This window comes from Leptopilina boulardi, unplaced genomic scaffold (assembly GCF_019393585.1).
Source record: "Leptopilina boulardi isolate dan_hultmark-lab unplaced genomic scaffold, ZJU_Lbou_2.1 LbouV2_368, whole genome shotgun sequence".
NCBI classification, from domain to species: domain Eukaryota; kingdom Metazoa; phylum Arthropoda; class Insecta; order Hymenoptera; family Figitidae; genus Leptopilina; species Leptopilina boulardi.
The window spans coordinates 2,749,978-2,765,742 of record NW_026137938.1 but is presented as its reverse complement, the minus strand read 5'-3'; the positions used below and the strand labels follow the sequence as shown (position 1 = coordinate 2,765,742).

At 29.0% G+C, this 15,765-nt stretch overlaps 1 protein-coding gene across 2 annotated transcripts in view; it reads left to right on the top strand.

Moving 5' to 3' along the window:
- Nucleotides 1–15,765, top strand: part of LOC127287368 (serine/threonine-protein kinase NLK) — a 91,984-nt gene that overhangs the window by 63,404 nt on the left and 12,815 nt on the right. Inside the window, exons 5-10 of one of the 2 annotated variants that reach the window (XR_007843872.1) lie at nucleotides 9,818–9,903; nucleotides 10,021–10,230; nucleotides 10,781–10,969; nucleotides 12,032–12,233; nucleotides 12,424–12,517; nucleotides 13,430–13,629. Coding sequence is in view for 1 of the 2 variants with exons in the window: in XM_051314254.1 (XP_051170211.1) it covers nucleotides 9,818–9,903; nucleotides 10,021–10,230; nucleotides 10,781–10,969; nucleotides 12,032–12,233; nucleotides 12,424–12,517 (781 nt within the window). In the remaining variant the exon portion in view is untranslated. The remainder of the gene's footprint in view (nucleotides 1–9,817; nucleotides 9,904–10,020; nucleotides 10,231–10,780; nucleotides 10,970–12,031; nucleotides 12,234–12,423; nucleotides 12,518–13,429; nucleotides 13,630–15,765) is intronic. The other variant, XM_051314254.1, reaches the window with a different exon arrangement.

The window sequence follows — 15,765 nt, the reverse complement described above, 5'->3', positions numbered from 1 at the left end:
TTTTACGCCGTGAACGAACGGCACTTTAGTTAATTGTCTATTTTCACGTCGTAAATTAATGTCACTGTAGCCGATTGTCTATTTTCAAACCGTAAATTGACGTGACTTTAGCCAACTGTTTATTTTTACGCTGTAAATTGACGTCACTGTAGCCGATTGTCTATTTTCACTCCGTAAGTAAACGTGACTCTAGCCGATTGTCTAATTTTACGTTGTAAATTAACGTGACTTTAGCCAAATGTCTATTTTCACGTTGTGAACGAAAGGCACTTTAGTTGATTGTCTATTTTCACGTCGTAAATTAATGTCACTGTAGCCAATCGTCTATTTTCACACCGTAAATTGACGTGACTTTAGCCAACTGTCTATTTTTACGCTGTAAATTGACGTCACTGTAGCCGATTGTCTATTTTTATGCCGTAAATAAACGTGACTCTAGCCGATTGTCTATTTTTACGCCGTAAATTAACATGACTTTAGCCAATTGTCTAATTTTCATGCCGTAAATTGACGTGACTTTAGCCAAATGTCTATTTTTACGCCTTAAACAGACGTGAGTTTAACCGATTATCTATTTTCACGCCGTGAAAAGACGTGACTATAGACGATCTCTCCTAATACAATAAGGTCATTTTTACGTGATTCTTTAATAACGTGAATATAGTCTAGTCTGTAGTACCGTTATTGTTTAATGATGTTGAAACTTTAAAGAAAACTTTCAACTTTCTAAAAACTAATATTTTTAAAGTCCGATTTTATTAAAATAAAAAAAATGTACTTTATTTTTATATATATATATATACATTATTATTAATTGATTATTAATTAACTCATTGTAGATGATTTTAAAATGCATCTAATTATTTGAGAAAAATTTTCTAATTCTTCAAATATTAATAAGAAAAAAGATTTTTTGAGTCTTTAAAAAATTTGAAAAAAAATTACTCATGTTGGGTTGTATATTCATGAGGGGGGGAAAGAAAAAAGAAGAATATATGATGGTCCTGGTAAAACAGGATCATTTCTATTCGTCGCTAGGGATCATCTCTAAAAGCCTAAAAAACCAATTTTTTTTTTCATATATAGTTTGCGCGTGATGGAGCAAAACTTTTACCTGCTTCTTTGTTGTCTTCAAAACACAAAAAGGAGTATCCAACCTAAATGACCTTCAGTCATTGAAATTTCATCTTTTTTTTTCAAAAAAAAAGATTACTACGCGCTTTAAGAATGCATTTCTATATATATATATATATATATATTTTATCTCGACAATGATTAATTTATTCATTTATATATCATTAAACACTCGTGGGTTACACACGGAGAAAAAAGATTTCTTTTATAAAGTAACTTTTACTACTTTCAGAGTAAAACTGGACCAACTCGAAGTTTCTGCGCATCTCTGGCAATTTTTACTCCAAAAATAGTAAAATTTACTCTAGAAATAGTAAAACTTACTACGGAAACAGTAAAATTTACTACAGAAATAATAAATTTTACTATTTTTGGAGTAAAAATTGCCAGAGATGCGCAGAAACTTCGAGTTGGTCCAGTTTTACTCTGAAAGTAGTAAAAATTACTTTTTCTTTTTCTCCGTGCATTTATTTGACAGCTCTCTATCATTTTCTTATATAAATTATTTAGAGAATGAATAATTACATTTTTTTTTTGCATTAGCTATCCCTTTTTGACCTCTAAAAATCATATACCTTGACCTTTTCTAATCTACCTTTTGACCCTTCACTGAAAAAAAAATTATTTGATTCAAATAATCTCTTTTGAAAATTGGAGAAATTGTCGTAGAGAATATAATGCGATGTCATATACACTTTTGTGTAACGTTAATGCATTGTGCTGAGGATTCAATTAAAACAGACTATAGACAATGAGAAAAGGATTAAAGTGATGGACATAGTCAGAGAGTTTAACATAGAATTCAAAGAACATTATATGCACACTTGAATTGACGCTTTTTTTAAAAAAATTGTATTTCACCCTTTAGCTTGAATTGACAATATTTCTCTCTTTTACATCTAATTTAGCATCTAATTAAAATTTGCATTTTTTCAAAAAAAAAAAAAAAAAAACACTTAAATAATCGAAATATTTGGTAATATCACACATTTGATTGTATCAGATAAATATTTGTTTGAACCAAATATTTAACTGAATCGCACAATTTTTTTTTTGTCTAAATTGTTTAAATCTTAAATTTATTCGAAAAATTTAAATAAAAAAGAAAAACATAGACTTGGAATGAAACTTTCTTTTTTCTTGCTATATAGGAAAAAAACAATTTTATAGTGTAGCATTTATTTTACAATTCACAATTTTATATTGACTCAAAATTCTCACACGCGAAACATCACCTTTTATTTCAATATATATATTCGACATAAGATGTATCGAAGTTAGCACGAATCGCATGACTCTTCAGAAAGCTGTTACTGTTTCCGTCGTCACGAAAAATCGACCCAAGAGACATATATATATATATATATATATATATACTATAGACATTCTACACATTGCGGAAAGTTTATCTTATTGTTAAAAAAAAATTATTGTCACGATTTATATATACATGTTTGATTCCGTAAAACGTCTCTTAAAATATTAAAACAAAGGTAAATCTTTTGAAATAGTAGTAAAAATAAAAAGAAAATTATTTTGTATTAATAAAACAGTAGTATAATGATAGGGAAAAAACATTAGCAACCGTTGCTAGGTTAAAAAATGTTCTTAGTAACCGTTGATAGGTAAAAGAAATGTTCCTAGCAACCGTTGCTAGGCAAAAAATTACCTTAGCAACCGTTGCTAGGCAAAAAAAATTGGATTAAAATAATAAGCGTTGCAGCTTATTTTAATGCCTTTTAATTTTCTGTGTATTTTAATAAGTTAATATTATATTTAACTGTAACGCATTGGTATAAAATCTTTTTATAATAGAAAAGCGTTATGCGTAACGCTTATTATAATACCTTATTATAATAGAAAAGCGTTACGCGTAACACGTTACGCGTAACGCTTTGGTATTACCTTATTATAATAGAAACGCTTTGGTATAACCTTATTATAATAGAAACGCTTTGGTAAGACCTTTTTGTAATAAAAAAACGTTACGCGTAACGCTTTGGTGTGACCTTTTTATAATAGAAAAGCGTTATGCGTAACGCTTTGGTATGACCTTTTTATAATAGAAAAGCGTTACGCGTAACGCTTTAGTATGACCTTTCTATAATAGAAAAGCGTTACGCGTAACGCTTTGGTATTACCTTATTATAATAGAAACGCTTTGGTAAGACCTTTTTGTAATAGAAAAACGTTACGCGTAACGCTTTGGTGTGACCCTTTCGTAGTAGAAAAGCGTTACGCGTAACGTTTTGGTATAACCTTTTTATAATAGAAAAGCGTTACGCGTAACGCTTTGGTATGACCTTTTCATAGTAGAAAAGCGTTACGCGTAACGATTTGGTATGACCTTTTCATAGTAGAAAAGCGTTACGCGTAACGCTTTGGTATAACCTTTTTATAATAGAAAAGCGTTACGCGTAACGTTTTGGTATAACCTTTTTATAATAGAAAAGCGTTACGCGTAACGCTTTGGTATGACCTTTTCATAGTAGAAAAGCGTTACGCGTAACGATTTGGTATGACCTTTTCATAGTAGAAAAGCGTTACGCGTAACGCTTTGGTATAACCTTTTTATAATAGAAAAGCGTTACGCGTAACGCTTTGGTATGACTTTTTCATAGTAGAAAAGCGTTACGCGTAACGCTTTGGTATGACCTTTTCATAGTAGATAAGCGTTACGCGTAACGCTTTGGTATAACCTTTTTATAATAGAAAAGCGTTACGCGTAACGTTTTGGTATAACCTTTTTATAATAGAAAAGCGTTACGCGTAACGCTTTGGTATGACCTTTTCATAGTAGAAAAGCGTTACGCGTAACGATTTGGTATGACCTTTTCATAGTAGAAAAGCGTTACGCGTAACGCTTTGGTATAACCTTTTTATAATAGAAAAGCGTTACGCGTAACGCTTTGGTATGACTTTTTCATAGTAGAAAAGCGTTACGCGTAACGCTTTGGTATGACCTTTTCATAGTAGATAAGCGTTACGCGTAACGCTTTGCTATAACCTTTTTTATAATAAAGAAAATGAATGTTTGAGAAACGGAAAGTAATTATTATTATCATTATTATTAATCACATAAAATGAATGAATTATTATTTCTTCTACATCGTGAAATTAGTTGTTGAAAGAATTTTTCATGCGTAACTTATATATTTTCTCCTTGGAAGCAATGGAATCCAAGTTCCTTATCCTTGAGCAAGTATTCAGTTTATCGCGGGGTCTCTTTAGAAGGAGCTCACGTTAATCGTCATGGTGCACATACAAGCCAGTGTGGTTAAGAATATTAATGTTAAACAATTATCTGGGCGACATACCTTCTACCCCCAAGGAATCTGACTTCTTGTATAATATAAACTCAATTGATGATCAACTTTTCAATTAAAATGCTCGCACGATTTGTATACACTATTTTAATGATAATTGTATTACTTTTTTTATATATATATATATACCAACAAAATTAATCCCTTTTTAATTATTAGACAACAATAGACTCTTGTTTAAATAATGATGACCTAAACATAACCTAAAATTTAGAGAGTTATAAGGTCCCTTTCACCGTGGAGTATCACATATATTTTCAATATTTTAGATTCCCGTAATTCACGTATATAGCATAATGAGAGAAAAATCCAACTAGAATTGTTGCATAATCAATGCAAATTTAAACAGGAAACAGGAACTTTTAAAGTAATAGGCTGAGTATATATATATTTGAAAAGTTGTTGCTTTTACGAAATAATAATAATAATATAAAGCGAAATACAAGATGGAACCACAGAATCCGAAAAGTAAAGTAAAAAAAATTGAATGATGCGAGACAGAAAGAGAGAGAGAGAGAGAGAGAGAGACAAAAGTGGGAAAATCTTAATAAGAAAAGACTGAAGCGAAAAATTATTATTCAAGGGATCGTCTTCGTCAAGCCGCATAATAATTTTGCGGTTACAAAACTCTCCCCCGCGCGCTCTAACTCTTCTATACTTTTCATCGTGTGTATATATATTTCTGTCCCGCATGTCTCGCGCGTCCATGCTCTCATAAACTCACTTTCTGTCTGCGCGAGGGTTGAAACTGTTTGAAACATTGAAACTTTTAAACCAGAGGCTCACTCGCATTTGAATTTGCCTTTCTATAACGTATATATATATAATAACTCTTGAAACAACCGAGACTGTCACAAATAACGAATTATCCCCTCAAAATACATATTAGCGAATAAAAACACAATGTTGAATTTTCATTTGTCCAAAATTACAAATGACCGAACAAACAATTGATTTCGACGCATATTTTCGAAATTTGACCAATCAGAAATTATCAAGAAAATCGTGATTGGTCAATATTCGAAAATAGCGTCGAAATCGATTGTTTGTTCGGTCATTTGTAATTTCGGACAAATTTAAAAAATTAAAATTCGGTAACCAATTATTATTATTGTTATTAAATTGTTTCATTAATTAAAAATTAAAAAAAAATAAAATAAAACGTAAAACAAATAAAATATTTACCTTCTCTTTAGAGAGAGAGAGAGAGAGAGAGAGAGAGAGAGAGAGAGAGAGAGAGAGAGAGAGAAATGAAAACTAGATTGCCGAGAGTAGTTCCAGCGAAGGAAATTATCATCATGCGAGAGGTTGAATTCGTGAAACTCCGCCATACACCGTTTATCGGTTTCAAATAAAATCGACTCTCCATCTAATCTCTTTACCGGTCTCGATTCAACACTTCACCAACAGAAGTTGGTTGGTACTTCTCTCAAGAAATAGTTGCACAGGGTAAATTGAATTCACATCCTCCAATAGTGTATATATATATATATTATAAAAAAAATTTCGTCGCTATCTCCATATGGGTTATTCCACGTCAAAAATAACCAACCTAACACCTATATTTTTTGACGTAAAATGATGAAAATTTTTACGACGTGAAAATAGACAATCGGCTAAAATCACGCCCGTTCAAGGCGTGAAAATAGACAATTATCTAAAGTCACGCCTTTTCACGGCGTGGAAATAGACAATTATCTAAAGTCACGTCTTTTCACGGCGTGGAAATAGACAATTAATTAAAGTGTCGTTCGTTCACGACGTGAAAATAGCCAATTCTAAAGTCACGTTATTTTACGGCGTAATAATAGACAATCGGTTGGAGTGAAAATAGACATGCCTTTTTACGGCGTGGAAATAGACAAATGGCTGAAAACACTTCCTTTAACGACGTGTAAATAAACGTTTGGCTAAAATTACGTCAGTTAACGGCGTGGAAATAGACAATTATCTAAATTCACGTCTTTTTACGGCGTGGAAATAGACAAATGGCTAAAAGCACTTCCTTTAACGACGTGTAAATAAACGTTTGGCTAAAATTACGTCAGTTCACGGCGTGGAAATAGACAATTATCTAAAGTCACGTCTTTTCACGGCGTGGAAATAGACAATTCTAAAGTCACGTTATTTTACGGCGTAATAATAGACAATCGGTTAGAGTGAAAATAAAGATGCCTTTTTAAGAAGTGGAAATAGACAAATGGCTAAAAACACTTCCTTTAACGGCGTGTAAATAAACGTTTGGCTAAAATCACGTCACTTTACGGCGTGAAAATAGACAATTATCTAAAGTCACGCCTTTTCACGGCGTGAAAGTAGAAATTTTGCTAAAGAAATGTCATTTTACGGCGTGAAAATAGCTTTAAACATAACCTCAAATATTTAAATAAAATTTTAATAATTGCAAGTCTTTTAAAAAATTTACAATTAAAGTGGAAAATAACATTTATTCAATTAGAATATTATTTTAAAGAGATATTTTTCACGAGTATTTATAAATATATTATTATTTATATATTATAATATATTAATATTATATTATAATATATAAAATAATGAGGATTTAGTTGGAAATTGATGAGAATGAAAAGACACCCGGTATGAGAAGCGTAATGTCCGAACAGATAGAGTAGAGCTCCTCTTCTTGTCCCGCTGGGACCCAAACCAGTCCTACCACCGCCCATCCGTGACCCCAGACCTCGTCATCCGGTCGGTTGGTGGTTATAGTTCCTTTTACTTCTTCTTGTTTTACCGCTCAATTCTCCACTTTTTCTATTCTAATTCACTGTCCTTATATATATATATACTTTTCTATCACACCTATTTGTTTTACAATTTTTTTTTCTGTAACTATTTAACAAACTTCCTGTTAGGAAAATAAAATTATTTATGAGTAAAAATAAGTATATATATTTAAACCATTAGGATTTTCAGATTATTTTTTAACCCCCCCCCCCAGGAATAAAATTGTTTTTATATTTTTGCTTCTTAGAAATTAAATAACTCTTTAAAATTTTTGAATTCAAGACTATTTTTAATCCAAATAAGGAACAATTTTTTTTTTATTTAATAGATATTTAAGGCGTCTCTTTTTAGCACAGAAAAAATAAAATATTTAATTATTATTATTATTATTATTCATTATATTATTTTTAATGAAATAAATAAATTTTTGATTTAGATAAATTTTTTTCTTATTTTAAAAATCTGATAAAAAAAAGAAGTTTATAATTGAATAGTATGAGAAGTGAATAAGACACGTGTTATGTGCCGTTAGTCTGACGTCAAAGGTCTACTTATACTACTTAAAAGGAGTTAAGTCCTGCTTTCAGTCAGACCATTATATATATATTCTCTCATGGTATATGAATTCTTGTAATATTGACTTGACATTTTCGTAGAGATGAAATCGATAATTTAAATAATCAGATAATTCTTTAATATATAATAAAAATTGTTGCATTAAAAAAAATATTCTAAATTTTATATATATATAATCGATTTGAAAACATTTTTTACCTACTTAGAAAAAAATTTTCATTTTTTTTAAAATAAAAATTAAATTAAAATAAACTTTTTACATTAAACTTTTTTTTTGATATTAACGAGAAAATTGACGTGTATCTTGGGATATATAGAATTTAGTTTTCTGAGTGTAAGGAAAATTTAAAATAGGGTGCGGTGAACCCGAAATGGTATAGAGTTGAACATAAAATCTTGGGGTTTGATGTATTTTTGTGAGAGCTCATTTACTGTCTTGACGTTAGTTTTCTTCTTTCCCTCCTCTATTTCCAATTGAGAAGACTTTTCTTTTGCCACTCACAAAGTATATATATATATACACTCTATCAACCAATAAACTGAATTTATAGTTTCACATTCCCTAACGCAGCAAAAAAAAAAAAAAAAATGGGGAAAGGTAAAATTAATATTAATAGGGTTTTATATTCTAAAACCATAGAGTAAACTAATTATAATTTTTTCAAAATAATAACTCTAATAATAATAATAATAAAAAATCACGATTAATAAATCGTAATTTTCTTTTTTCTTTATACAAAAACGATTTTAATGAGTTATTAAATACTTAATTTATTTGTTTTTTTTTGCAATAATCCGTAAGGTTATTTATTATAGTTAAGTAATTCGCATGTATTTTGTGATGTACTCTTCGATAGGTAAAGTGATTTAAACAGGTGGTGGGCAAGGTGAAAACAATTTATCATTCTCTTATAAAGCTCTTTGTTTATAAGTAGAGGTCATTATCGTCTTGAATGCATTTTAAAATTAAACACGAGGTCAATGTATTTTCACTTCTTTTTTTCCTGTCACATTGTAATATAAGGAATAAAATAATTTTTTTCATTTTAAAATTAATTTAAATTATAAAAATTGAGTTGTTTTTTTTTTTTTGTTATTTTTATACAATTTATTTGGTTCAAGTAAATATTTATTTGATTCGCAAGTAACCGATTATTTGAATGAAATAATTTTTTTTGAAATGTATAGTTTGGAGCATCAAGTAAATGTGTAAAATGGTTTTTAAACGTAACGAATTAAAAATCGTGTTTCATTGGATTTTTTTTTCGACTGACATATGCAGTTGAATAACAATGGGAAATGCATCAATGTCATATATAATCATCTATATAGGAGATGAATGTGATGAAACTACACATACACTCACACATAAATACATATATATATGTAGAATATATACACGTGCTGCATTTGAGGCGCTGCTATTGAATAGGGAACGGATTACCCCTGCCTTGTGCCAATATACCCCACACACCCTATTTTCCTTTTGCAAGCCACATCATTCCCCACCGCGTGTGCCCACTATATATATATTCATCCCCGTCAGAGTATAGCACTTCTTGTGCTCTGTTCCACTCTCTGACTGTGACTATACTCTCTCGAGGTAGCAACGAACATCAGTCGACTCGACAGACTCTCTCGCTTCACCTAAACGAGAGATAATCTCTCCTGAATAATGACTGAAGGATGGAAGCATTGAATTTTCTCTATAGGTGAAGCTGAAAATTCTCGTTTCTTTGGTACTAAAATATATATATATATATATATATATTTTAAACCCTCGTGTTTAAGGCTATGTTTAATGCAAAGGGGAAAAATATTTTTATTTTATCATAAGCAATCAAATAACTGTTTAAACCGTTGGGTTTGATGCTATTTTAAAACTGTACATTGAAAAAAAAAAAAAAATTTATTTCATTTAAATAAAAAATTTTAATAAATAGGCTAGTAGGCTGTGAGACAAATATTTAACTCAAATATATTTTATTAAATAATAAAACAAAATATTTATATCAATTTATTTATTTTGCTTACAGGTCTGAAATATCTTCACTCTGCGAGGATTCTCCATAGGGACATTAAACCTGGGAACCTTTTAGTAAATAGTAATTGTGTCCTAAAGGTAATTTTTCTATTTAAAATTTTAATTTATATATTTATATCAATAATTATATGTTCAAATAATAATTTTAATAAGAATGATCAATTGTTATTGTATTAATTGAATTAAAATTTTTAGATCTGTGATTTTGGACTGGCGAGAGTTGAAGAACCAGACCAAACGAAACACATGACCCAGGAGGTAGTGACGCAGTATTATCGAGCACCGGAAATTTTAATGGGTGCACGACATTACACGGCTGCAGTTGATGTGTGGAGTGTCGGTTGTATTTTCGGTGAACTTCTACAAAGAAGAATTCTTTTCCAAGCTCAAAGTCCCGTGTTGCAGGTAATTTTTTTTTTTTTTAAACTTAAAATATTTTATTCATATCAAAGATTCTTTTTTTTTTTTTTTTATTTAATTCTAATAAATAGAAAACCTATATTTTACTCTCTACGATTTCAATGATAATTATATATTCAAACTCTAGAGAGTAAAATGACTAATTTTAAACCCAAAATAGAAAAAAATATCATTTATCTGATAAAAAAAAAAAAAATTTATTTCATTCAAATACTCGATTACTTGACTATTATCAAATAAATATTTATTTGTGTCAAAATTAATTTATTATAATACAATTTATTTAATTAAAATAAAAATTATTTAGTTTAAGTAAATATTTATTTGATAATAGTCAAGTAATCGAGATATTTGAATGAAATAAAGTTTTTTTTATCTATATAGATAAAATAATATCATATTGTTGCCATTTAAATATATATATATAAATATAATCTGAATATATAAAATTTCACGCAGCAATTTATAATAATAGCTCGACGCAATGACACTCGAGTGAAAATAATTAATGAATCATTGTTTCTTGACTGTGAAGTTGGAGCTGATCACGGAATTGCTGGGAACGCCAACCCTCGAGGATATGAGGTACGCCTGTGAGGGAGCCAGAACTCATATGTTGAGACGCGCCCCTAAACCTTCCTCGCTCACGGCTCTTTACACCCTCAGCAGCCAAGCGACGCACGAGGCCGTACATTTGCTTTGCCAGATGCTAGTCTTCGATCCCGTAAGATTCTTTTTAAATTATATTTTGCGTTTAAACATTTTTTTTAAAACATTTTTTCTCGGTCTCTGTTATTTTTAAAACCGTACAAGAAGTTTCGTAAAAATAATTAATTTTTAAATTAAATGTCAATAGAATGTTAAAAAATATATACATTTAAAATGAATTCTATTTTACCGACCGATGGTAAAACAGTCAAAATATGAAAAATGAAAATATAAAAAAAATTATCGACACAGAAATCAACCTTACCGACTGACGGTAAAACAGTTTTTTTGAAAAATGAAAAACAAATTACCGACATAGAAATCTACCTTACCGACTGATGGTAAGACAGTTTTTTTGGAAAATATAAAAATTACCGACACAGAAATCTACCTTACCGACTGACGGTAATTACCGACTGCTGGTAAAAGTTTTGAAAATTCAATAAAATTTCACAATTTACCATCAGTCGGTAAGGTAGATTTCTATGTCGGTAATTTTTATATTTTCATTTTTAAAAAAACTGTTTTGCCATCAGTCGGTAAGGTAGATTTCTATATCGGTAATTTTTTATGTTTTCATTTTTCAAAAATAACTGTTTTACCATCAGTCGGTAAGGTAGATTTCTATGTCGGTAATTTTTCATATTTTCATTTTCCAAAAAAATCAGTCGGTAAGGTAGAATTCTGTGTAGGTAATTTTTATATTCTCATTTTTTCAAAAAAAACTGTTTTACCATCAGTCGATAAGGTAGATTTCTATGTCGGTAATTTTTTATATTCTCATTTTTCAAAAAAAAACTGTTTTGCCATCAGTCGGTAAGGTAGATATCTATGTCGGTAATTTTTTATATTCTGATTTTTAAAAAAAACTGTTTTGCCATCAGTCGGTAAGGTAGATTTTTGTGTCGGTAATTTTTTTATGTTTTTGATTTTTCAGAATTTATTACCATCTTGTTAATTTTTTAATCTTCTACTATTTTTTTTTATGTGATAGTCATGCGCCTTGGAAAAAAGAATAGAATGTCACAAGTGTTATTGGTGAAAATATTGAAACTGAAATTCGAATTCTTGTTTGCAGGACAAAAGGATCACGGTGGTGGACGCTTTGGCTCATCCGTATCTAGACGAAGGAAGACTGAGATATCATTCGTGTATGTGCACGTGTTGTTACACAACGAGTGCTGGTATGAGGCAGTACACAGGGGACTTTGAGCCAGCAACGTCGCATCCTTTTGATGATTTCTGGGAGCGAAAGCTCACGAGCGTGCATCAGGTGAAAGGTCAGTTTGTTTTCAACTCTAATAATGTGGTTTTACTTTTGATAATCTATTTTTATTCCATTAGATATTAATTGTAATTAATTAAAAAATTTTGTCAAATTTAATAAAAAAAACATCAAAATTTGACGAAGTAAAAATTACAAAAAAAAAAATATAAAATAATTTTTGACAATTATTTTTTATGTTACAGAGGAAATGCACAAATTTATTGCGGAGCAACTTAATACGTCGCGCGTACCACTCTGTATAAATCCGCAGTCCGCGGCATTCAAGAATTTTGCAAGGTAAGATTTGAAAAAAAAAAAGCTCGTTGTCGGCCAGTCACGATAATTACGATTTCTCGCGATCAATTTTTATCGACTACCTCTGCTGAGAAAAAAAAATATGAAACAACCGTTACCTAAGTCCTATGATAACCAATTCCTCGCCAAATATATACTAAATTTACCCCCTACCCTCTCCTTCATTTTCTCTCACGATTCTCATCCTTCTCGTTAGATGATGATGATAATGATCAATATGATGACGATCATTTAAGTGAGACGACCATCATTGAAATATTGACTGCTCGAGAGGAAAATATCACAACGCGATTTCACTTTAAAAAAAAAAGAAAAAAAAAATTGAAAAAATGATCGGTCACTGACAGGCACGATAGCTTGAGAAAACAATAATTATTTGAATAATTGAGAGATTTGCTTACAAAAGAATTTTTTATATTTCAATAATTAAAAATTATTATCTGTATGTGATGCTTTTTCCCCTTCCTGACAAATATCCAATTCGAGGTTCACGAGTTTAACTGTCAAAAATGGCTGTCAATTTGTACTATTCTACTAATTGGAAAATTTTGTAACAAATTTTTTGCGTCTGAATTCAGACAATTTTTTAAGACTTATCTTAAATCTGAAAATGAAAACACTAATAATTAAAATTACTTTTTCAATCTTAGGGTTTAAGTAAATTTTTTTTTTTTTTTAATAAAGAGAAAAATAAGATTTAAAAAACTACTTTGAACTCCAAATAAGTAAATTAATTAAACCCTCGGGGAATGATTTTGAAATTAAAATAATTTATTAAAAATGTACAAGACATTTTTTTTTTTGTCAGTAAATTTTTAAAGCCAGAACCTCGAAGACTTTAACGAATTTTTTTTTTTTTTACTGATTATGATTGTCTTGCTTACTGCCGTCAAGTTAGAGCAAGACATCCGCCATCCCAGCACCGTGCGCCGCGTATATGTACACATTGCCACTACCGAATCAGCTATCTGCCACTGTCAGCTACTACTACTATCGTCTACTACTACTACTACTACTACCGATCGTTACGTCTCCTCCTGAAAGAAACCGATTGACCGAGAAACAGCTATAAGTCGGCACAACCTCGCTAAGAGGTACTTAAACTAAACTTTATCTTTTTATGTTTCTTTTTTAACATAGATCCTTATCATCTTTCTTTCTATTTGTGCTGTACAGAGTCAAGAATTTTTTGTTTTATTTTTTTTTTTCTTTTTTGAATGGCGAACGAGTCCGCTTTAAACGAGAGGCACATGAGAATTTTTAAAACACTAAAATATTAATGTTACAGAGTCTTTTTCTATCTTCATAAGGGTCGTTACAACTTCTTTTTTCAACAAGAAGAATAATTTTAACACTTTCTATCAAAAAAATTAAATTTTTGCTACATTAGAAAAAAAATTTTATCAATTTTTTTGTTTTACATTTTACAAAATTTGTTCCTTTCTTACTAAACGAAATATAACAATTTGTAATAATAATAATAATAATAACAATAGAAGTTGCAAACTTTGAAATTATTTCCATTTTTTCTATTTTGAAAAATTTGTAAATTTCAATATTTTTCAATTTCTATTATCAACAGAAATTAGAAACACTTAACAATTGATATTTTTATGAAACAAAAGTTTATCAATGTCTCTATACACGTGTAAAATAGTCGGTTCTTTAATATACTAATAAAAAAAAAAAATTTCCATCTAAACAAAATTTTGATCAAATATTTTTTCCTATAAAAATTACAAATTTGCTATTTTTCTCGAAAAAAAATTCTTATGTAGAGTGTTCTTTTTATTAACAATAAATTGTATGTAAAAAATGTTTGACAAATTTTGAGATAAAAAATTGATAAAAGAAAAAAATTTTTGGCAAAAAATGTATATATGTATTAAAGGTAAATTGATTATTAACACGAATGCAGGACTCGTTGCTTTGTTGTTTTTCTCACATCACAGAACATGTAAATAATGCAAAAAAAAAAAAAAAAAAGCTTTTCATTGAATGATTTTTTTCTTCTTCATTAACATGTGGGTGTCATTGCGTTTTAGAAGGCCTGATCAACCATGCAGCCTTCAGTTATTTTTTTTTTTTATCTCGAGCTCAAAATACTCGCCGCGGTACTCGTTAGCTCAAGTACCCCCCCATTGGATACTAACCTCGTTATAAATAGTGGCCCCAAAAAAAAACCCCTCTGAATTCCATAAATGAACGCTCCCCCCAATAGATAATCCACGATAGGCCTGGTATTAACCATCATCTCCTGTAACTTACCCCTCCCAATCCCTGTAGTTAGATTACACTTTATTTATATAGAATAAAATGGACCTTCCATGGAAAAGAAAAAACTCAAAATTAAATTTTATTCATTAAATATTTAAAAAAAAAATTTTTTTTGTTTTATGTTTATAATAATGACCTTTATGTCAAATTTTTTTTTTTATTTTGCGAAATATTTGTAATAAAAAAAAATTGAAATTCGAAAAATACTTTTCTTTTTTTCATAATTTTTGGGATGAAATAAATTTTTAAAATCAATTGTTAGAATTTTCATTTGGAAAAGAAAAAAAAAACATTTTTTTATTCGGTTTTTAATAAAAAATAAAAATTAAACAGAAAAGTTACACTGTATGGTAATGTTATATACATTATTTCCAATAATTTATGTCCGAATGTAGAAAAAAAAAAATTTTAATCAAAATTAAGAAAATTTAAACAAAATAATTTACTGCAATAATTAAATAAATTTTTTTTAATTAGAAATACGTAAATAATTTGAATAAAATTCACTAATTTTACTTATTTTGCTATTGTATAGAAGCATAAAATAAAATTTTTCTAATTTTCTAAATTAATATTTGTTATCAAAACTTTTATTTTTTAATAATGTTTAATTTTTTTTCCTTTTTTTTCTAATTATAAAACAAACAATTGTTTAAAAATAAAGTATTTTTTAATAATTAAATTTTGAACTGTTATTTAATTTTTGTTTATTGTGCAATTGGTAAATATATTCTTGAAAGTGCTTTCAATAGCTAAAAGTAAGAAAAGATAGTAATTTGAATTTTTGCTTTTTCCTGGAATGTTCCAAATCTCAATTGCTTTGCTAAGACAATATTTTTTTGTTTTGTTTTTTTTTATAATAAAACTAAGTATTTGAATTTTATTTTATTTTAACATTATATATTAAATTATTATAACTATAGTTACCAAAAATAATTGAAAACAATTTAATA